The sequence below is a fragment of the Dendrobates tinctorius genome, unplaced genomic scaffold (assembly GCF_039654945.1).
Source record: "Dendrobates tinctorius isolate UK_male_01 unplaced genomic scaffold, ASM3965494v1 ptg000410l, whole genome shotgun sequence".
Classification (NCBI taxonomy): domain Eukaryota; kingdom Metazoa; phylum Chordata; class Amphibia; order Anura; family Dendrobatidae; genus Dendrobates; species Dendrobates tinctorius.
In genome coordinates, this window is record NW_027362074.1 from 1523589 (window position 1) to 1546086 (window position 22498).

At 47.5% G+C, this 22498-nt stretch overlaps 1 protein-coding gene and 1 long non-coding RNA gene across 2 annotated transcripts in view; both read right to left on the minus strand.

Annotated features, from left to right (window-relative positions):
• NSUN4 (NOP2/Sun RNA methyltransferase 4) overlaps positions 1–21522 on the minus strand; it is a 40028-nt gene extending 18506 nt beyond the window's left edge. The window contains exons 1-2 of the mRNA XM_073563951.1: positions 21065–21522; positions 20108–20409 (exon numbers count right to left, since the gene is read on the minus strand). Coding sequence (XP_073420052.1) covers positions 20108–20409; positions 21065–21154 — 392 coding nt within the window. The 5' untranslated portion in view covers positions 21155–21522. The remainder of the gene's footprint in view (positions 1–20107; positions 20410–21064) is intronic.
• On the minus strand, positions 11978–14347 carry LOC141076468 (uncharacterized). The gene is made up of 2 exons (XR_012227501.1): positions 14014–14347; positions 11978–13453 (listed from the first exon to the last, which is right to left on the minus strand). It is a non-coding gene; the product is annotated as an uncharacterized lncRNA (long non-coding RNA).
• Positions 21523–22498: the final 976 nt, after the last annotated feature.

A 22498-nucleotide genomic window follows, 5' to 3' on the forward strand; every position in this document is an offset into this window, starting at 1 on the left:
TTCTTCAGGACAGCCACCCTTCTCTGTGTCTTCCGTTTCTGCCAGTATCACCAACTGGTCTGTCTCTGGTGCCCAGTTCACACTATAGGCCTTTACTGCCTTTTTAAAGGTCTCATGCACACCCTCGCTTCTCGCCCGTCTTCGGGTACCTCCATCACATACTTGAAGAGCGAAGCCTCACTCTCTTCATGGACAGATGGCTCCTGGTTTACCACGGACACTTTCCTCAAGATATCTGCCATGACCGGGTGAATATCTTGTTCAGCTTTTGGCTCACAATCTTCCTGAGATTTACAGTCCTCAGGACCCTTTTCCAAGATGGGCTTTAGCAGTTCTGCCTTGCTATCAGTCGGGCATGGCCACTGTAAGTCTTCGCCCATCAACTTCTTCTCCCGCAGAAGACCTTTTACTACTCCTCTGAGTTCTTGGAGAACTTTATCCCGCTCCTCTGCCAGGTAGCGACGCTCATCCTCTCTCCGGAGAATCTCCTGTTGATGCTTCTCTTGGGCCTCTCTGAGCACCTCCATATCCTTCAATATAGCTTTGTTCATAGTTTGACACGCTGACAGGTGACCTCTGAGCTCAGAGACTTCCTTCTCCAGCTCATCCACTCTGTGCTCAGCTGCTTGCCTTATGACTCTTTCTCATTCGAGATGTTCCTTGAGTGTCTCTTTTATTAACTGTATCTCCTGATCTTGTTCTCTTTTGGCCAGCACGTGTCGCACCACTACCTCTTTAATTATACTGTCAAAGGGTACCACTGGGTCAGTCCCGTCAGTCTCATCTCCCAGCCCACCATCCGTCATGTCACGAGACGTCAGGTCCGTAAGTTGGGCAGATGTACCTTTTCTTCCGGTCAGTTCTACCTCTGACCTGTCCACTTTAGGAGGCGTCACCGTCTCAGTGTCCGCTGGCCCCACAGTCGAAAGGTCTTCATCGTCCAACCATACGTCCTCAAACACGACAAAGTCTCGGCCCCTCTCAAAGGTATGCACTAAGTTTGGTGGCATACTACCACCTTGACACTTCCCCTTTGTCATCTCAATCATAACTCTGTCCACCGTATAATTCACAATGACCTCATGGTCGCAGCGAACCCTGACATTTTTCTCGGTCAGAGATAAAACGAGGAGTTCCTGTCAGAGTCACCTGACTCTGAGTCCAGCCTACCAGGGACTCCTTCCCGCTGCAGCATCACGGTACACACCTGTGGCCCATCGTTATCAGGAATATACATGCCGCACGCCTCAAAACTCATACACACACACTGCGGTACTCCAGACATACCCACTGAGGCAACCAGTGCTACCATTTCCTGACACACCCCAATTTGGGCCGCCGCCCCCTCCTGAGACTCCACCCCCTTTTGGGTTACCACCCCAATTTGGGTCACCACCCCCTTTCGGGATTTCCCCATGTCCGTTCTGCAGAACTTCTTATGCCCCAGTTCACACAGTTTATGACTTTTTGGGCTGGTACTGGCCCTTTAAGCACGACACCACACCAGTTCCTTCTGGCGCTGCCACAGCTCCTGCTGTCACAAATCACCAGCACCTCCGGCTATCGCTGACAAGCAGCTGCTGGTGTCACTGCAGCTCCTGCTGCACCATCTTCGTGGACCTGTCGATCCACCAGAAGCAGCTTGTCCCCTTCGTAACCCCGCTGAGTTACCAGAAGCCACTTGTCCCCTTCGTAACCCCGCCGAGTTACCGGAAGCCGCTTGTCCCCTTCTTGACTCCCACTGAGCCACTGCAGGCTGAGTTGAGGAAAAAAAAAAAAAAACACCACAAAAAAACTCACGTGTCCTGACTGTGTGCTATTCAGGACGCTCCTGTCTCCACCTGAGACCATCCAACACACAGGGCGCATCGGGTGTGATTCAGGGAGCGACCCTCCTCCCAGGGTCTCCCCACACACCGGCCTCACCAGGTCCAGGGGCTTGGCGTGTGCTCTTCAGGACATCTGTCACCGCCTGAGACTGCCCAACACTCACGCCTCACCATGTCGAAGGTCACACCACGTGCTCCCGGGATACGACTCTTTTCCCAGCACTGACCCTCCAGGACCTTTCCTCACTGAACTCACCAAGTACACAGACTCCTGTCTGTTACCTGCTGGTGACGGCCACACAGGTTCCCGGACGCCTCTTCTCCTCAGAAGTATCCCACAAATATCAAAACAGTCACTTTCTCTGACCTCGGTCAGTATTACTCACGATTTTCCCAGCAAAGAGCAAACAGATGAACGGCATACTAGGGCACACAAATCACCACATTACCAGACGGAGCTATTTATCTGAAGTATTGCGGCATATGATTCAGTCAAAAAATGGAGGTGCTGGCATGAAAAAACATGAATATTTCAATGTGAAGCAAAAAAAGAAGAAATATGCAGCACTCACCAATGTAGCTGAAAAACTGTGCGTCTTTATTTCACATAATTTCCATCAAATGTGTGGACATGCAGGACGTAGAGGAATGCTGGGGGAGGGAGGTGCCGGACAGCGGCCGTTTCGCGATTACTCGCTTCTACGGGTCCAGGTGAGGGGATTAGCTAAAGGTCATTCCCTTTATAGGACCACAGACCTTACTAATTAACATATATAACAAGTTGTGAAACAAACATTTACAAAAAAATATATAGTTATACAATATACAGAGTGCAGGATACTAGTAAAGAATAAATCCATATCGATTTACAAGATAATCTGTATTTTTACAATATCATAGGAAGATTATAATCTAAATAACTTTACATACAATTTTTTATATAACATTTTTTATAAAAATACTGATAGATTGATCCGGTCATTTAGTCCCAAAGGACCTTGTGCGTTGGCTTTCAGGATCCATTTTGCTTCTTGTGGCAGTGAAGCTTTGTCATGGTTGCCTCCTTGAGGTGGAAAATTGACCTTTTCAATCCCTGCAAAACTCCACATTTCTGGGTTCGCTTTCTGCACATCTTGAATATGTTTAATTAATCGCAGTGAGCCCTTTCCTGATGTAATAGATCTATAGTGTTCACCAAAACGTATCGTAAGTGGTCTTATAGTTTTTCCAATATAAAAATAACCACATGGACAAAAAATATAAACCACGAATTTAGTTTGACAAGAAATGTAGTTTTGTACCTTATGTTCCATAGAGCCAAAATGTATAGAATTCCCAGTCAGGTGAAGATGACAGTATCTGCAGTGACCACATTTATAATTTCCTTTTATTGATAAATCTTGTAGCCAGTTTTTTTGAGGGGAGCGAAGTCTATGATGTACTAATAAATCCCCTATATTATCTGCCCTTTTGTATGCAAATTGAGGAACTAATTTACCATCTGTGTGTGAGGTTTTTTCTGCATCCATGAGACGCCAGTGTTTCCTCACTGCTGCATGTATTGCTCTATCCATTGCACTATGTTTGAAACAAAAATTAAATGTTTTTGTAGGTTTGACTACACTATTTAATTTTTTAGTCCTTTCCTTTAATAAATCCATCTGAGAATTTCTTTACCCTTTCATATGCTTCATTGAATAAAGTCATAGGGTAGCCCCTTTCCAAAAAACGTTGTTTCAGCTCAGAAATTTGTTCTTTAAAAATGGTTTCATCATTATTCAGTTTTCTTACTCTTAGCATTTGACTATATGGAAATCCCTTTTCAGTGTGTAATGGGTGAGCGCTCTTATAATGTAAGTAATTATTTGTTGCGGTTTCTTTTCTAAACACTTCTGTTTTTAAAGAGCCATTTTTTATTTTAAATTTGACATCAAGAAAATCTATTGTGTTTCCCCCAAACGAAAATGTGAAGCGCATGTTGTCACTGTTCACATTGTTCAGGTATTGTACAAAATCTGCAAATTCTTCCTGAGATCCGCCCCAGATAATAAAAATATCATCCACTAAGCGAAAATATGCTTGTAAATGTCTTAAGTGTGGATTTAGGGCTGTTTTTATATAAAACTCTTCAAATTGTGCTAGGAATAAATTTGCATAAACACAAGAGACTGGCGTGCCCATTGCTGTGCCCACCCTTTGTATGACACAAGAGACTGGCGTGCCCATTGCTGTGCCCACCCTTTGTATGACACGAGACTGGCATGCCCATTGCTGTGCCCACCCTTTGTATGACACGAGACTGGCGTGCCTATTGCTGTGCCCACCCTTTGTATGACACGAGACTGGCGTGCCTATTGCTGTGCCCACCCTTTGTATGACACGAGACTGGCGTGCCCATTGCTGTGCCCACCCTTTGTATGACACAAGAGACTGGCGTGCCCATTGCTGTGCCCACCCTTTGTATGACACAAGAGACTGGCGTGCCCATTGCTGTGCCCACCCTTTGTATGACACGAGACTGGCGTGCCCATTGCTGTGCCCACCCTTTGTATGACACAAGAGACTGGCGTGCCCATTGCTGTGCCCACCCTTTGTATGACACAAGAGACTGGCGTGCCCATTGCTGTGCCCACCCTTTGTATGACACAAGAGACTGGCGTGCCCATTGCTGTGCCCACTCTTTGTATATACTACTTATTCAGAAATTTGAAGGCATTATGTGTCAAAACATAATCGAGTGACTCGATAATAAAGGAAATAAAATCCTGTGATTTGTGTTATGTAAAATCTCCTTTATTGCTGCTATGCCTTTATCATGGGGGATGCGGGTATATAGACTCTCAACATCAATAGATGCGAGGGAGAAATGTGGTTGCCAATGAAAATCTTTCAATTTTTTCAATAAATCTCCTGAGTCCGGCACCTCCCTCCCCCAGCATTCCTCTACGTCCTGCATGTCCACACATTTGATGGAAATTATGTGAAATAAAGACTCACAGTTTTTCAGCTACATCGGTGAGTGCTGCATACTTCTTTTTTTGCATCACATTGAAATATTCATGTTTTTTCATGCAAGCACCTCCGTTTTTGGACTGAATCATATGCCGCAATAGTTCAGATACAGAGCTCCGTCTGGTAATGTGGTGATTTGTGCCCTAGTTTGCCGTTCATCTGTTTGCTCTTTGCTGGGATCATTCAACTTGTGTAACTGAACTGAGCACAGGGTTTATTTCACTCACTTTTTATCCATACAATGGACACAGATGAAAATATAGAGCTTTCTGATATGAGTGCGGTTGAACAGGGACTTTTAGCAGGACGAGAGGATGCAGGGGAGTTTTTTGCAGAGCGCAATCTTAAGGAAGAGCTTCATATTATCAGCACAAGATCGCTCGAATTTAAAATACAATCATTAGCTGAGAGAGAAATCCGATCATTCTGGACTGTAAAATCACTGAAATCATACACTGAATGCAAGAGAGTCCCGAGAGGTTTACGTATCTTCAAGGAAATTTCACAATTTCAAGATGATCCTATTTTCCAAAAGAAATGGACTGATCTCCTTCACCAATGTTCCCTCAATTTATTACAATTGGTAGCAGAGAAAAACGAGCAGGAGTATGATCACCTGACTGAACAGTTGGAGAAAGCGAAATCAGAATTAAAGTCACGCTACACAGAAAACCAAAATACAAATTTTTACAAAAAATTGGATAAAAAACTCGTATTACAACAAATCGATATTAAACAGAAGAAAAAAGAAAAATTTTTGAGAGATAAAAATGACTACGAAAATAACATGATTTTTTCCTGGAATAAAAATCGTTCCTCTTTTTCTAAAAAAACGGAGATAGAACATGGCTCATAAAAAGAAAAATAACTATGAAGGATGGACCACGGATTCGGACTCAAGCATGCTTACTGTTCCTTCTACCTCTAATAATACGCCCCCTTTAGGAAAAAAAACAAGATGAGGCCGGAAAATTACAAAATCAAGGAAAGAAACGCAAACAAGCATCATGGAGGAAATAACACCTCCAATGGACAATCTACGTATAATAAACCTTTCAAAGCGCCAATTATCCAGTGAACACACTGAAGTTCTATCTAAAGGCTTACATTTTTGTATTCCAGAAAAATTTGATTATGTCGATTTTAGGATTGAATTGTTTAAAAGTATAAGAAAGCTACATCTTAAAAAATCTTTTTCCAGTGTTTCAGCTGCAGTTTCTGTTCCTATACATGAAGGTGAGAAACCTCCATCTATTGGTCCTTTAGGCTTTATGCTAAATTCAGATATCTGTCCCAGACAATTTTTAGGTGATGTTGAAATGTTAATGAGTATAACTGAACCGGATTTCTCCCTGGAATCCGTTAATTCCAACGAAGAAATACCAATACCTTTTAAAGGAGGAATAAAATCAAGTTTCATGCCTCCTATATCTCCTGGGAACAGTATCCATCTTTTCCATGATATGGTCATCAAGGATGTAGAAGCTTTACTCTATCCCATGTCAGAAAAAAATTTGAGAGCATCTGAGATGAAAGCTTTGCAAGAAATGAAGGGATGGAGTGATACTGTGTTCAGGAGATCTGATAAAGGAGGGAATGTGGTTCTTTTGGATAAGACATACTATAGACAAGATACCCTAAATCACTTGAATAATAGTAATACCTACTGTATGCTAAATGACAACCCTGTGCATAAATATAAGGACAAATTAAGATCTCTTTTAAGAAAGTATGTTCAATTGGGGATATTATCAAAAAAGAGAGCAGAAAAACTCCTTCCAGAATGCCCAGAAATTCCCTATTGGTATAGTGTGCCAAAAGTGCACAAGTCTTTAAAAGAGCCTCCGGGTCGCCCTATAATTTCAGGGGAAAACTCTTTCACTGAACCACTTTCACAATACTTAGACTGGCTACTAAAACCTTTACTAAAAGCTGTGCCATCCTTTGTAAAAGACTCAGGAGATTTATTGAAAAAATTGAAAGATTTTCATTGGCAACCACATTTCTCCCTCGCATCTATTGATGTTGAGAGTCTATATACCCGCATCCCCCAAGATAAAGGCATAGCAGCAATAAAGGAGATTTTACATAACACAAACAAGTCACAGGATTTTACTTCCTTTATTATCGAGTCACTCGATTATGTTTTGACACATAATACCTTCAAATTTCTGGATAAGTGGTATATACAAAGGGTGGGCACAGCAATGGGCACGCCAGTCTCGTGTCATACAAAGGGTGGGCACAGCAATGGGCACGCCAGTCTCTTGTGTCATACAAAGAGTGGGCACAGCAATGGGCACGCCAGTCTCTTGTGTCATACAAAGAGTGGGCACAGCAATGGGCACGCCAGTCTCGTGTCATACAAAGGGTGGGCACAGCAATGGGCACGCCAGTCTCTTGTGTCATACAAAGAGTGGGCACAGCAATGGGCACGCCAGTCTCGTGTCATACAAAGGGTGGGCACAGCAATGGGCACGCCAGTCTCTTGTGTCATACAAAGGGTGGGCACAGCAATGAGCACGCCAGTCTCTTGTGTCATACAAAGAGTGGGCACAGCAATGGGCATGCCAGTCTCGTGTCATACAAAGGGTGGGCACAGCAATGGGCACGCCAGTCTCTTGTGTCATACAAAGAGTGGGCACAGCAATGGGCACGCCAGTCTCTTGTGTCATACAAAGAGTGGGCACAGCAATGGGCACGCCAGTCTCTTGTGTCATACAAAGGGTGGGCACAGCAATGGGCACGCCAGTCTCTTGTGTCATACAAAGGGTGGGCACAGCAATGGGCACGCCAGTCTCGTGTCATACAAAGAGTGGGCACAGCAATGGGCACGCCAGTCTCTTGTGTCATACAAAGGGTGGGCACAGCAATGGGCACGCCAGTCTCTTGTCATACAAAGGGTGGGCACATCAATGGGCACGCCAGTCTCTTGTGTCATACAAAGGGTGGGCACAGCAATGGGCACGCCAGTCTCGTGTCATAGAAAGGGTGGGCACAGCAATGGGTACGCCAGTCTCTTGTGTCATACAAAGGGTGAGCACAGCAATGGGCACGCCAGTCTCTTGTGTCATACAAAGGGTGGGCACAGCAATGGGCACGCCAGTCTCGTGTCATACAAAGGGTGGGCACAGCAATGGGTACGCCAGTCTCTTGTGTCATACAAAGGGTGAGCACAGCAATGGGCACGCCAGTCTCTTGTGTCATACAAAGGGTGGGCACAGCAATGGGCACGCCAGTCTCTTGTGTCATACAAAGGGTGGGCACAGCAATGGGCACGCCAGTCTCGTGTCATACAAAGGGTGGGCACAGCAATAGGCACGCCAGTCTCGTGTCATACAAAGGGTGGGCACAGCAATAGGCACGCCAGTCTCGTGTCATACAAAGGGTGGGCACAGCAATGGGCATGCCAGTCTCGTGTCATACAAAGGGTGGGCACAGCAATGGGCACGCCAGTCTCTTGTGTCATACAAAGGGTGGGCACAGCAATGGGCACGCCAGTCTCTTGTGTTTATGCAAATTTATTCCTAGCACAATTTGAAGAGTTTTATATAAAAACAGCCCTAAATCCACACTTAAGACATTTACAAGCATATTTTCGCTTAGTGGATGATATTTTTATTATCTGGGGCGGATCTCAGGAAGAATTTGCAGATTTTGTACAATACCTGAACAATGTGAACAGTGACAACATGCGCTTCACATTTTCGTTTGGGGGAAACACAATAGATTTTCTTGATGTCAAATTTAAAATAAAAAATGGCTCTTTAAAAACAGAAGTGTTTAGAAAAGAAACCGCAACAAATAATTACTTACATTATAAGAGCACTCACCCACTACACACTAAAAAGGGATTTCCATATAGTCAAATGCTAAGAGTAAGAAAACTGAATAATGATGAAACCATTTTTAAAGAACAAATTTCTGAGCTGAAACAACGTTTTTTGGAAAGGGGCTACCCTATGACTTTATTCAATGAAGCACATGAAAGGGTAAAGAAAATTTTCTCAGATGGATTTATTAAAGGAAAGGACTAAAAAATTAAATAGTGTAGTCAAACCTACAAAAACATTTAATTTTTGTTTCAAACATAGTGCAATGGATAGAGCAATACATGCAGCAGTGAGGAAACACTGGCGTCTCATGGATGCAGAAAAAACCTCACACACAGATGGTAAATTAGTTCCTCAATTTGCATACAAAAGGGCAGATAATATAGGGGATTTATTAGCACATCATAGACTTCGCTCCCCTCAAAAAAACTGGCTACGAGATTTATCAATAAAAGGAAATTATAAATGTGGTCACTGCAGATACTGTCATCTTCACCTGACTGGGAATTCTATACATTTTGGCTCTATGGAACATAAGGTACAAAACTACATTTCTTGTCAAACTAAATTTGTGGTTTATATTTTTTGTCCATGTGGTTATTTTTATATTGGAAAAACTATAAGACCACTTACGATACGTTTTGGTGAACACTATAGATCTATTACATCAGGAAAGGGCTCACTGCGATTAATTAAACATATTCAAGATGTGCAGAAAGCGAACCCAGAAATGTGGAGTTTTGCAGGGATTGAAAAGGTCAATTTTCCACCTCAAGGAGGCAACCATGACAAAGCTTCACTGCCACAAGAAGCAAAATGGATCCTGAAAGCCAACGCACAAGGTCCTTTGGGACTAAATGACCGGATCAATCTATCAGTATTTTTATAAAAAATGTTATATAAAAAATTGTATGTAAAGTTATTTAGATTATAATCTTCCTATGATATTGTAAAAATACAGATTATCTTGTAAATCGATATGGATTTATTCTTTACTAGTATCCTGCACTCTGTATATTGTATAACTATATATTTTTTTGTAAATGTTTGTTTCACAACTTGTTATATATGTTAATTAGTAAGGTCTGTGGTCCTATAAAGGGAATGACCTTTAGCTAATCCCCTCACCTGGACCCGTCGAAGCGAGTAATCGCGAAACGGCCGTTGTTCAGCACCTCCCTCCCCCAGCATTCCTCTACGTCCTGCATGTCCACACATTTGATGGAAATTATGTGAAATAAAGACTCACAGTTTTTCAGCTCTATCGGTGAGTGCTGCATACTTCTTCTTTTTTTGCTTCACATTGAATTACTCACGATTTTCCACGGCCGTCTATTCTCCTGGTTCAGAGCCGCCAGTACGGCAACATGTGCTTCTTGGACCCGCTTCCCGCAGTCTGTTATCAATTGTAGGGATTAAACTCGCTCAGGAGCCACGGGAGTCAATCAGGAGGCACGTTCCTTTAAAAGTTCATAGGGTTTATTGCTTCATAACCCATAAAGCAGCACATAACACAATGAATAGCCTTTAGCTCAGGCAAAAGCAATCATAAGTGTCCGTGATTTCAGGCTCAGTCCTGGAGCCTCAGCAAACACAGGAGGCTTATCCCTCCTCGCACACAGCCAATGTACACAGGCCTCACCGGGTCAGCAGCCTCAGCACGTGGTCTTCAGGAAGGTAGAACCCCTTCCTCCACATAGGCCTGCCGGGACCTTCCACATGGCCCAATCAGATCCATGCGCTCTCTCTTGTGACCAGACCTCAGGTACCTTATATGGTCCATAACCACACCCACTGGTGATCACATGGCTATGACCTCACTAAAGGTCCTATTACAGACATCCACACACAGGCTTCCCTGACACATTGTAACGGAAACGTCAGCAGTACCTCTGCTGATCAATATACGTATTCAAGCTTCCATCACAAGGCCTCCTACCTTGGGATACATAACGGTCATTCAGCATCCTATACCCATTACCACAATGGATATGCCTGTAGGCCCATCCTGGGACACCCACACAGCGCCCCCTAGCGGACATAGTGTCCACTACACCACAAGCAGCCAGACCCAGTGATTTTGATTATCTAGCCACCCCCTGGTGTGCTGGCTCCAGCTGCCAAATTATCCAAAACCAGCTCCCAAAATCCCTCTCTCCTGATCCTATAGTGTGAGCTATATATTTAGAAACATTCTAAGGGGTGCAAGCAGTGTGGGGGTGCACGCATCCCATAAGCAAAGCATCCCAGAAGCTAAGCATCAAGAAAAAGCAGTTATTCAGGGCAGGAGTCAGGTACCCACACTTTGCTTTCCCCTTTAACCATGTGCTTTATTTCAATCCTCCTGGGCTACTTGCCATCCACATTCACTGCCCCATCCCCCCTCCATCACCACTCATACACATCAGCCCCTCTATACTTCCCTCTCCCATGTACAGCTCCCATGCACTCCTCACCTTCCTGAGAAACCTCAGCCCGTCTTGCCCAAACACATCTCAGAAAAAAAACTACTTACAATTCCAACAACTATTTGCTCTTTATCTTCCTACTCCTACTGATTGCAGGGGACATCTCCCCCAACCCTGGTCCACCATCCCCTAACCTCAACCCCTACCCTACCTCATATCGAAACCATAATAATCTTATTAATATTACTTGCACTCCCTCATCTCCATCTTTTAATTGTGCCCTCTGGAATCCACGGTCTGTATGTAACAAACTTCCTTTCCTGCACAACTACTTTCTGAACAACTCTCTGAATCTGTTGGCCTTCACTGAAACCTGGATTCAGGATTCTGACACTGTCTCTCCTGCTGTCATTTCCCATGGTGGCTTACAATTCTCCCATTCCCCGAGACCCACAAACAGACATGGTGGTGGAGTCGGTATACTCCTGTCCCCACAACGCACTTTCCAGGTCATCCCCCCAGTTCCATCACTCATATTCCCTTCTTTTGAGGTCCACACCATCAGGTTCTTCTGTCCCTTCTCCCTCAGAATAGCCCCCAGGCTCAGCCACCCACTTCCTTGACCATTTCTCGGCCTGGCTGCCACACTTCAGGGCCTCAGAACTACCAACCCTTATCCTGGGAGACTTCAACATCCCAACTAACAGCCCTACTTCCACAGCTGCATGCCAGCTTCTATCACTAACCACTTCTCTCGGCCTTTCACAGCTCTCAACCTCTGAGACACACAAAGACGGTAACACCCTTGATCTGCTCTTCGGCCGGCTCTGTTCAATCTCCTACCTAAATAACTTACCGCTTCCACTCTCTGACCACAAGATTCTCTCCTTCACGCTCACAAATCCTCGCCCACCCCAGCTCACTCCTACCTACCACAGTCAGAAATCTACAAGCCATTAACCCTCAGACACTTTCAGACTCCCTACACTCATCCCTGTCCCCAATCTCCTCTTTTACCTGTCCTGATCTGGCTGTTCATCACTACAATGACACTCTTAGAAGCACCCTTGACCAAGTAGCTCCCCTCACCCTCAGAACCTCCAGGCACAGAGTAAAACAGCCCTGGCTCACATCGCAAACTCGACTTCTCCAGCGATGCTCTAGGAGTGCTGAACGCTTATGGAGAAAAACCCGCACACCAGAAGACTTCATCCACTTCAAATTTATGTTAAGAACCTATAACGCTGCCCTTCACCTCGCCAAACAGACCTACTTCACCACCCTGATCTCCTCACTACCCAAGAAACTATTTGACACTTTTCACTCCCTCCTCAGGCCAAAAGCTCAAGCCCCTATCACAGACATTTGTGCTGATGACCTGGCCTCCCACTTTATAGAGAAAATAGATAATATCCGTCAGGAAATCCTCTCCCAACCACCAGGGGCAGTGACTCCCATTCCTTCCTGCATCTCCTCTGGCTCACTTTCCACATTTGATCCCATCACAGAAGAAGTCTCCAGACTCCTCTTCTTCTCGTCCAACTACATGCACTACCGACCCCATTCCCTCACATCTCCAGTCTCTCTCTCCAGTCGTCACAACTCACCTAACTACAATCTTTAATCTCTCCCTCTCCTCTGACATTTTCCCATCCTCCTTCAAACACTCTATCGTTACTCCATTACTAAAGAAACCTGCTCTTGACCCATCCTGCACAAACAACTACAGACCAGTCTCCAATCTCCCCTTCATCTCTAAACTCAAAGTGCCTAGTTTACTCCCGCCTTACCCGTTACCTCTCCACTCACTCCCTCCTAGACCCTTCACAGTCCGGCTTCCGCCCCCTACATTCGACTGAAACTGCACTCAAAGTAACCAATGACCTTCTGCCAGCAAAATTTAACGGTGACCACTCTCTGCTCATTCTTCTTGACCTTTCTGCAGCTTTCTACACTGTTGACCACCATCTCCTACTCTCTAGGCTCCAGTCACTAGGCATTAAGGACACCGCTCTCTCCTGGTTCTCTTCCTATCTCTCTGACCGCTCCTTCAGTGTTCTGTTTTCTGGCTCCACTTCATCTCCTCTTCCTCTCACTGTTGGGGTACCTCAGGGCTCAGTCCTTGGCCCCCTTCTCTTCTCTCTCTACACGGCCCCAATTGGACAGACCATCAGCAGATTTGGCTTTCAGTACCATCTTTATGCTGATGACACACAACTATATACATCTTCCCCCGACCTTACCCCCTCTGTACTACAACAGAACGCCACTGACTGTCTGTCCGCAGTCTCCAACATCATGTCTGCTCTCTATCTGAAACTCAACCTCTCTAAAACTGAACTTCTTTTGCTCCCGCCGTCTACTAACCTCTCTAAGGCTAGTTTCACATTAGCGTTTTTTTGCGCAGCGCATCGGGCGCATAAAAAACGCAAAGAAAAACGCAAAACAAACGCGCGTTTTTTTAACGTCATGCGCACGCTGATGTGTAAAAAAAACGCAGCGTTGTTTGCGTTTTACATGCGTTTTTTGCATGCGTTGGCGTTTTTTATGCGCATGCGTTTTTAAGTGTGACGTTTTTTCCATTGTCTAGAGAACATTCTAGACTTGTTTCACTCAAAAACGCATGCGTAAAAAAACGCAACCGTGCGCAAGACCATGCGCACGCATGCGTTACCATAGACTTCAATGTGTTGTTTTTGCGCATTCCGTGCGCAAGCGTGCGCATGCGTTTTTTTGCCGAGACAGGGCGCACCAAAAAATCCAACATGTTGCGTCTGGCGCACCTGGCGCAAAAGACAAAAAAACGCATGCGCACGAAAACGCAAGTGTGCGCAAAAACATGCGCACGTCATGTTAAACATAGGTGCGCAGTGCGCATGCGCACGGGTGCGCACGATGCGCTGCGCACAAAAGCGCAAATGTGAAACCAGCCTAAATCTGACATTTCCCTCTCCGTGGGTGGTACCACAATAACACCCTGGCAGCAGGAGCACTGTCTGGGTATTATGTCTGACACCAATCTCTCCTTCACATCCCATATACAATCTCTTGCCTGCTCTTGCTGCTTACGCCTAAAGAACATCTCTAGAATCCGCCCGTTTCTCACCATGGAAACAAAAACCCTCACTGTAGCATTGAACCACTCCCGCCTGGATTACTGCAACGCTCTATTAATTGGCCTCCCTGTCACTCGACTTCCCCCTCTCCAGTCCATACTTAAAGGGGTTGTCCGGGCTTTTCACATAATCTCAGTGCATATCTGGCCTGCAGAATGCTGACAATAAGTAATTTACCTTCTGTGGCCAGTTTGCAGGGTTTCCAAGATATCATCTCTTGCTTCTTTGAAAACCGTCCAAGGGGGGGGGTTGTGTTTTCTGGCATTGAAATGAGAGCTGGTCGTTTCCTCCTACTCTACTAAAAACCTGCCCTCTATAGCAACAACCCCACCCTCCATAGCAACAGGCCCTCCCCGACCACATGAACAAGCCTATCCCTTCTCACACAGTAACAAAACCTCCCCCTCTAGCAGCCTCAGTGCAGAGAGCAGAACCACCCAGCTGCTCCTCCCCCAGACACACACTGAACAGTGATCTATGGAAAGTGAAACTAGTGAGGAAGAAAGTACCAGTTCTCATTTCAATGCCAGAACACACCTCCCCTGGACGTTTTTCATAGAAGCAAGAGATATCTAGTAAACCCTGCAAACTGGTGACAGAAGGTAAATTACTTATTGTCAGCATTCTGCAGCCCAGATATGCACTGAGATTATGTGAAAAGCCCGGACAACCCCTTTAATGCAGCAGCCAGAGTCATCCATCTGGCTAATCAGTACTCGGACACGTCCGCTCCTTGCCAGTCTTTACACTGGCTGCCCATTCATTATAGGATCCAATTCAAAGTACTTGTTCTCACCCACAAAGCTCTCCACGGTGCGGCACCCCCCTACATCTCCTCCCTCATTTCTGTCTATTGGCCTAACCGACCGCTGCGCTCTGCAAACGACTTTCGACTAACCTCTGCACTAATCCGCACCTCCCACTCCCAGACTTCTCCCGTGCTGCGCCAATCCTCTGGAATGCTCTACCCCAAGAAATTAGGACTATCCACAACTTGCACAGCTTTAAACGCTCCCTCAAAATGCATCTGTACAGAGCGGCCTATCACGTTCTGTAATCGAAGTCATTCTATGTGTAAGTGTGCGTGTGTCGCCCATTCACTATCTCCATCCATCCCTCACTCCCTCAAGATGGCTGGACCATCATTGTAAATACACCATTGTATATACACCCCTGTCCTCTGTATCTCCCCCACCTCACTGTAGAGTGTAAGCTCTCACCAGCAGGGGCATTTTGCTTTAATCATTGTATTATTGTTAAGGTTGTTACTTATGAGTGTTGTGTTTGAAACTGTTAAATTGTAAAGCGCTGCGGAATATGTTGGCGCTATATAAAGATTATTATTATCTAGATAAGTTCCTTGGGGGGTCTAGTTTCCAAAATGGGGTCACTTATGTGGGATTCCACTGTTTAGGCACATCAGGTGATCTCCAAATGCAACAACATCCGCAGACCATTCCATCAAAACCTGCATTTCAAAACATCACTTCATCTCTCTGAGCGTTGCGTGCTCCGTGCGCCCAGACGGTAGTTTCCTCCCACATATGTGGTATCCGCGTGCTCAGGAGAAATTGCACAATTAATTTTAGGGCTCATTTTCTCTTGTTACCCATATAAAAATAAATTTGGGGCTAAAAGTATTTTTGTGGGGAAAATATTTTTTTTATTTTCACCACTCAACTTTATTGTGATGGTGTGATATGTTATGTGGGTATCATTTTGTGTATATTTATATTTTACGGATTTCCATAGTGTTCTCTTGTTGCCCTGTATCATTCCGTGTATTCCCATATCATCTAGAGTCTCAATTGCCTTCCAAAAGACTGATAATTGAATTAGCTCACTTAAGGGCCTGTCACACTAAGCGATATCGCTAGCAATATCGCTATAACGGCACTGGTTTTTGTGACGTTATAGCGATATTGCTAGCGATATCGCTATGTCTAATACTTACCTCCGACCGCTCCCCCGCTGGTTATCGCTGATCACGCGAGAACGTCCTTAGCCGTTTCTCGTTGTCAGCTTCCTGCTTTAACGACGAGCGGATGCGGGCGGGAGGACGTCAGGATCGCCTCGTCTGACAGGTAAGTAGCGACCCCCGACCCCTGCGATGTCGCTGGTGAGATTTGCCTGTGTGGCAGCTCACTAGCGATCACTTAGCGATGTACCAGCGATCCTGACCGCATCATATCACTGGTCGGGATCGCTGGTACATCGCTAAGGCTAGTTTCACATTAGCATTTTTTTGCGCAGCACATCGTGCGCATAAAAAAACGCAAAGAAAAACGCGCGTTTTTTTACGTCATGCGCACGCTGATGCGTCAAAAAAACGCAGCGTTGCTTGCGTTTTACATGCGTTTTTGCATGCGTTTGCGTTTTTTTATGCACATGCGTTTTTAGGTGTGACATTTTTTCCATTGTCTAGAGAACATTCTAGACTTGTTTCACTCAAAAACGCATGCGCATAGACTTCAATGTGTTGTTTTTGCGCATTCCGTGCGCAAGCGTGTGCATGCGTTTTTTTGCCGAGACAGGGCGCACCAAAAAATGCAACATGTTGCGTCTGGCGCGCCTGGCGCAAAAGACAAAAAAACGCATGCGCACGAAAACGCAAGTGTGCGCAAGACCGTGCGCACGTCATGTTAAACATAGGTGCGCAGTGCGCACGATGCGCTGCGCACAAAAGCACAAATGTGAAACCAGCCTTAGTGTGACAGTACCTTTACCGTCTGCAGCCTGACTGTATCTATGCCTCTTGATGAACCCCCTGTAGTGCCTTAATCCCCAAGGCACCTTTGTCAGGTCTGGGAGGCCTGAAAACCACCCCAACCTGTCTGACTACCCCTGGACATAAGGAGGGTGCTGGGGAGGACAGGAGCTGTACAAGTCAGACCCTGTGTGGTGATGATCGTGTGATGACAGCACGTCAGAGAGAAGGGGAAGCATATTGACCCATTTTATCCTCTGTCTGCTGGATTATTGGACTCTCATCTCCCTGGACATTCATCCTGTTACTGAACTGCATTCGTGTTCTGGACTATTGTATCCTCAGTGTGGTGGATTGTTTATGGACCTTTTAGTTTTGCCTATAATAAAGGTCTTGGGATTGTTCACACTTCCCTTGCTCTGTTGATTGTGTGGTATCGGAGAAGGACCCCGTGACAGTTATAAACTTCTAAGAAGCACCTGGAAGTTGAAGCTGCTCACCACACATATAGATAAGCTCCTTGGTGGGTCTAGTTTCCAAAATGGGGTCACTTCCACTGTTTAGGCACATCAGGGGCTCTGTAAACGCAATATGGTGTCTGCTAATTATTCCAGAAAATGTTTAACTAAAAAAAAAAAAAAACGGCGCTCCTTCGCTTCTGAGCCCTGCCGTGCACCCAAACAGTGTTTTTCAGCCACATATTGAGTATGGGTGTACTCAGGAAAAATTGCATAACAAATTTTGGGGTCCATTTTTTTCCTGTTACACTTGTGAAAATTAAAAAAATTAGGTCTAAAGTAAAATTCTTGTGAAAAAACCTGAAGGGTTAATAATCTTCTTGAACGTGGTGTTGAGCACCTTGAGGGGTGCAGTTTTTAGAATGGTGTCACTTTTGGGTATTTTCTGCCATATTGACCCCTCAAAGTCGCTTCAAATGTGAGGTGGTCCCTAAAAAAATGGTTTTGTAAATTTTATTGTAAAAATGTGAAATATGTTTCCAAAATTGTGCTGATGTAAAGTAGACATGTGGGAGATGTTAGTAACTATTGTGGGAGATACGACTGATTTAAGGGCATAAAAATTTAAAGTTTGAAAATTGCAACATTTTCCACATTTATGCCCAAGTTTCAATATTTTCACAAATAAACCCAAGTCATATCAAAGAAGTGTCACCACAATGTCATGAGAAAACAGTCTCAGCATCAGTGGGATCAGCTGAAGCTCCAGATTAATTGCCACATAGAGTGACAGTGGTCAGAATGAAGAAATCTGACCTGCTCAGGAAGGTGGAAACAGACACCAGGTTGAAGGGGTTAATTAAATTAGTGTTGTGTAAAGTAAGCATTGGCCGACCGAGGTGTGAAACTGAACAATTCCTGAGCAACTCAAGGGCCGACCAAAGTGTGAATGTTCACAGTGTCCTACAAACCTAATGCTCTGCCAATGTCTTTGGTAAACTATTCCCGACCACTTCCCCTCTCAGGCTCTTACATCTGGAATCGGGATTGTTTCTGGAAGAAAATCTGTTCCACTAAATAATCTGATCAAATTTACCTTTCTCCAAAATGGTTTTGTGGTGTCACACGTGTTGCATTAGACCTAACGCCGTGCATTGTTCCGTGGTGGGAGCAAAGCTGCACTTTGGGATCCTGAAAAATGCAGCAAAACCCAACATGTGCACATAGCCTTACAGCATGTAAAAGATGTTAGCAACGCATACGGCTGTCACACAGGCGCCGCGCGCGAGCCACGCTGGAGCCGCGCATGAGCCACACTGCGAGTCACGCTGGAGCCGCGCATGAGCCACACTGGAGCCACACTGCGAGTCACGCTGGAGCCGCGCACGAGCCACACTGCGAGTCACGCTGGAGCCGCGCACGAGCCACATTGGAGCCACACTTCAAGTCACGCTGGAGCCACACTGCGAGTCACACTGGAGCCGCGCACGAGCCACACGAGTCACGCTGGAGCCACACTGCGAGTCACGCTGGAGCCGCGCACGAGCCACACTGCAAGTCACGCTGGAGCCACACTGCGAGTCACGCTGGAGCCGCGCACGAGCCACACTGGAGCCACACTACGAGTCACGCTGGAGCCACACTGCGAGTCACGCTGGAGCCGCGCACGAGCCACACTGGAGCCACACTACGAGTCACGCTGGAGCCACACTGCAAGTCACGCTGGAGCCACACTGCGAGTCACACTGGAGCCGCGCACGAGCCACACGAGTCACGCTGGAGCCACACTGCGAGTCACGCTGGAGCCGCGCACGAGCCACACTGGAGCCACACTGCAAGTCACGCTGGAGCCACACTGCGAGTCACGCTGGAGCCGCGCACGAGCCACACTGGAGCCACACTACGAGTCACGCTGGAGCCACACTGCGAGTCACGCTGGAGCCGCGCACGAGCCACACTGGAGCCACACTACGAGTCACGCTGGAGCCACACTGCGAGTCACGCTGGAGCCGCGCACGAGCCACACTGGAGCCACACTGCAAGTCACGCTGGAGCCACACTGGAACCACGGGCGAGCCACACTGCGAGTCACGCTGGAGCCACACTGGAACCACGGACGAGCCACACTGCGAGTCACGCTGGAACCACACTGGAACCACGGGCGAGCCACACTGCGAGTCACGCTGGAGCCACACTGCGAGCCACGCTGGATCCGCGCACGAGCCACACTGCGAGTCACGCTGGAGCCGCGCATGAGCCACACTGGAGCCACACTGCGAGTCACGCTGGAGCCGCGCACGAGCCACACTGCGAGTCACGCTGGAGCCGCGCACGAGCCACACTGGAGACACTGCAAGTCACGCTGGAGCCACACTGCGAGTCACACTAGAGCCGCGCACGAGCCACACTACGAGTCACGCTAGAGCCGCGCACGAGCCACACTGGATGTCACGCTGGAGCCACACTGCGAGCCACACTGGAACCACGGGCGAGCCACACTGCGAGTCACGCTGGAGCCACACTGGAACCACGGGCGAGCCACACTGCGAGTCACGCTGTATCCGCGCACGAGCCACACTGGAGCCACACTGCAAGTCACGCTGGAGCCACACTGCGAGCCAATTCTTTTCTACGATTCTGTGACTTCAGCCTAAAGATACAAATCCTCTGTGATCTAGACGAAAAGCAACTGTTGCTGCGATCAGACAGGATGTGGCCCCAGGAGCCCAGGACCAGTGAGATACCTGGAGGATGGAAAGCGGCTGATGTCACCACGAGGGAAGGTAAAGCATGTGAGGTTGGATGAGTGTGACAACCCCGCCATGGCGGAGCGGGCCTCAGACATGAAGTCGGTGGCATTGCGGAAGCGCAGGCCGTGGATCACACTATCCACGCTGGAGAACTTATTGAGGAGGGCGCCGTACTTCTGCTCGGACAGGAGAGCGATCCGCACCGAAGGCCAAACATCACCAAACTGCGCGCTGTACATTACATCGAAGAAGTGCAGGGCGAGACGGGGCGACGAGGGGCCAACAAAGCTGGTGGCCTGGAAGAGAGGAGGGGTCCTGTGTTATATGGGGGTCTTCCCGTTACCCGGGGCTCCTCCCGTTACCCGGGGTCCTGTGGTATCTGGGGGGTCTTCCCGTTACCCGGGGCGCTGTGGTATTTGGGGGTCTTCCCGTTACCCGGGGTTCTGTGGTATCTGGGGGGTCTTCCCGTTACCCGGGGTCCTGTGGTATCTGGGGGTCTTCCCGTTACCCGGGGCGCTGTGGTGTCTGGGGGTCTTCCCGTTACCCGGGGCGCTGTGGTGTCTGGGGGTCTTCCCGTTACCCGGGGCGCTGTGGTGTCTGGGGGTCTTCCCGTTACCCGGGGCGCTGTGGTGTCTGGGGGTCTTCCCGTTACCCGGGGCGCTGTGGTGTCTGGGGGTCTTCCCGTTACCCGGGGCGCTGTGGTGTCTGGGGGTCTTCCCGTTACCCGGGGCGCTGTGGTATCTGGGGGGTCTTCCCGTTACCCGGGGCGCTGTGGTGTCTGGGGGTCTTCCCGTTACCCGGTGGCGCTGTGGTATCTGTGGGGTCTTCCCGTTCCCCGTGGCGCTGTGGTATCTGGGGGGTCTTCCCGTTACCCGGGGTCCTGTGGTATCTGGGGGGTCTTCCCGTTACCCGGGGCGCTGTGGTGTCTGGGGGCCTTCCCGTTGCTCTCACCCATTTCTTCTTGTATCGGTATCTGCAGATCACCTGCACCGGTTCCCGCACTTTCCTGCGGATCAGTCTCGCTCCTATGGAGGCCGCCATGTCTATGTGCAACTACGAAATCCTTCCGCCCAGAAGCCGCGTTTCCATTGATGGTTCCGCTCTCTTCCTGTACCGCTACACCGGAGGTAGCGTCCGCGGGGCTGCGAGCTCGGGCGACTCACACCTCTAAACGTCGTCAGAGATCGTCCGACTGTGTCTGATCATTGTCGGTCAGATCATAACAAATAGATAAATGACATCACTACCATCCTCATAGAAGAACATGAGGGGGAAGAAGAAGAGAAGGGGGGCAGACAAGAGGAGGAAGAAGAGAAGAGGGACAGACAAGAGGAGGAGGAAGAGAAGAGGGACAGACAAGAGGAGGAGGAAGAGAAGAGAGACAGACAAGAGGAGGAGGAAGAGAAGAGGGCCAGACAAGAGGAGGAGGAAGAGAAGAGAGACAGACAAGAGGAGGAGGAAGAGAAGAGAGACAGACAAGAGGAGGAAGAAGAGAAGAGAGACAGACAAGAGGAGGAAGAGAAGAGGGACAGACAAGAGGAGGAGGAAGAGAAGAGAGACAGACAAGAGGAGGAGGAAGAGAAGAGGGACAGACAAGAGGAGGAGGAAGAGAAGAGGGACAGACAAGAGGAGGAGGAAGAGAAGAGAGACAGACAAGAGGAGGAGGAAGAGAAGAGAGACAGACAAGAGGAGGAAGAAGAGAAGAGAGACAGACAAGAGGAGGAAGAGAAGAGGGACAGACAAGAGGAGGAGGAAGAGAAGAGAGACAGACAAGAGGAGGAGGAAGAGAAGAGAGACAGACAAGAGGAGGAGGAAGAGAAGAGAGACAGACAAGAGGAGGAAGAAGAGAAGAGGGACAGACAAGAGGAGGAGGAAGAGAAGAGGGACAGACAAGAGGAGGAAGAGAAGAGAGACAGACAAGAGGAGGAGGAAGAGAAGAGGGACAGACAAGAGGAGGAGGAAGAGAAGAGGGACAGACAAGAGGAGGAGGAAGAGAAGAGAGACAGACAAGAGGAGGAGAAAGAGAAGAGGGACAGACAAGAGGAGGAGGAAGAGAAGAGGGACAGACAAGAGGAGGAGGAAGAGAAGAGGGACAGACAAGAGGAGGAGGAAGAGAAGAGAGACAGACAAGAGGAGGAGGAAGAGAAGAGAGACAGACAAGAGGAGGAGGAAGAGAAGAGGGACAGACAAGAGGAGGAAGAAGAGAAGAGAGACAGACGAGGAGGAGGAAGAGAAGAGGGACAGACAAGAGGAGGAGGAAGAGAAGAGGGACAGACAAGAGGAGGAGGAAGAGAAGAGAGACAGACAGGAGGAGGAAGAGAAGAGGGACAGACAAGAGGAGGAGGAAGAGAAGAGGGACAGACAAGAGGAGGAGGAAGAGAAGAG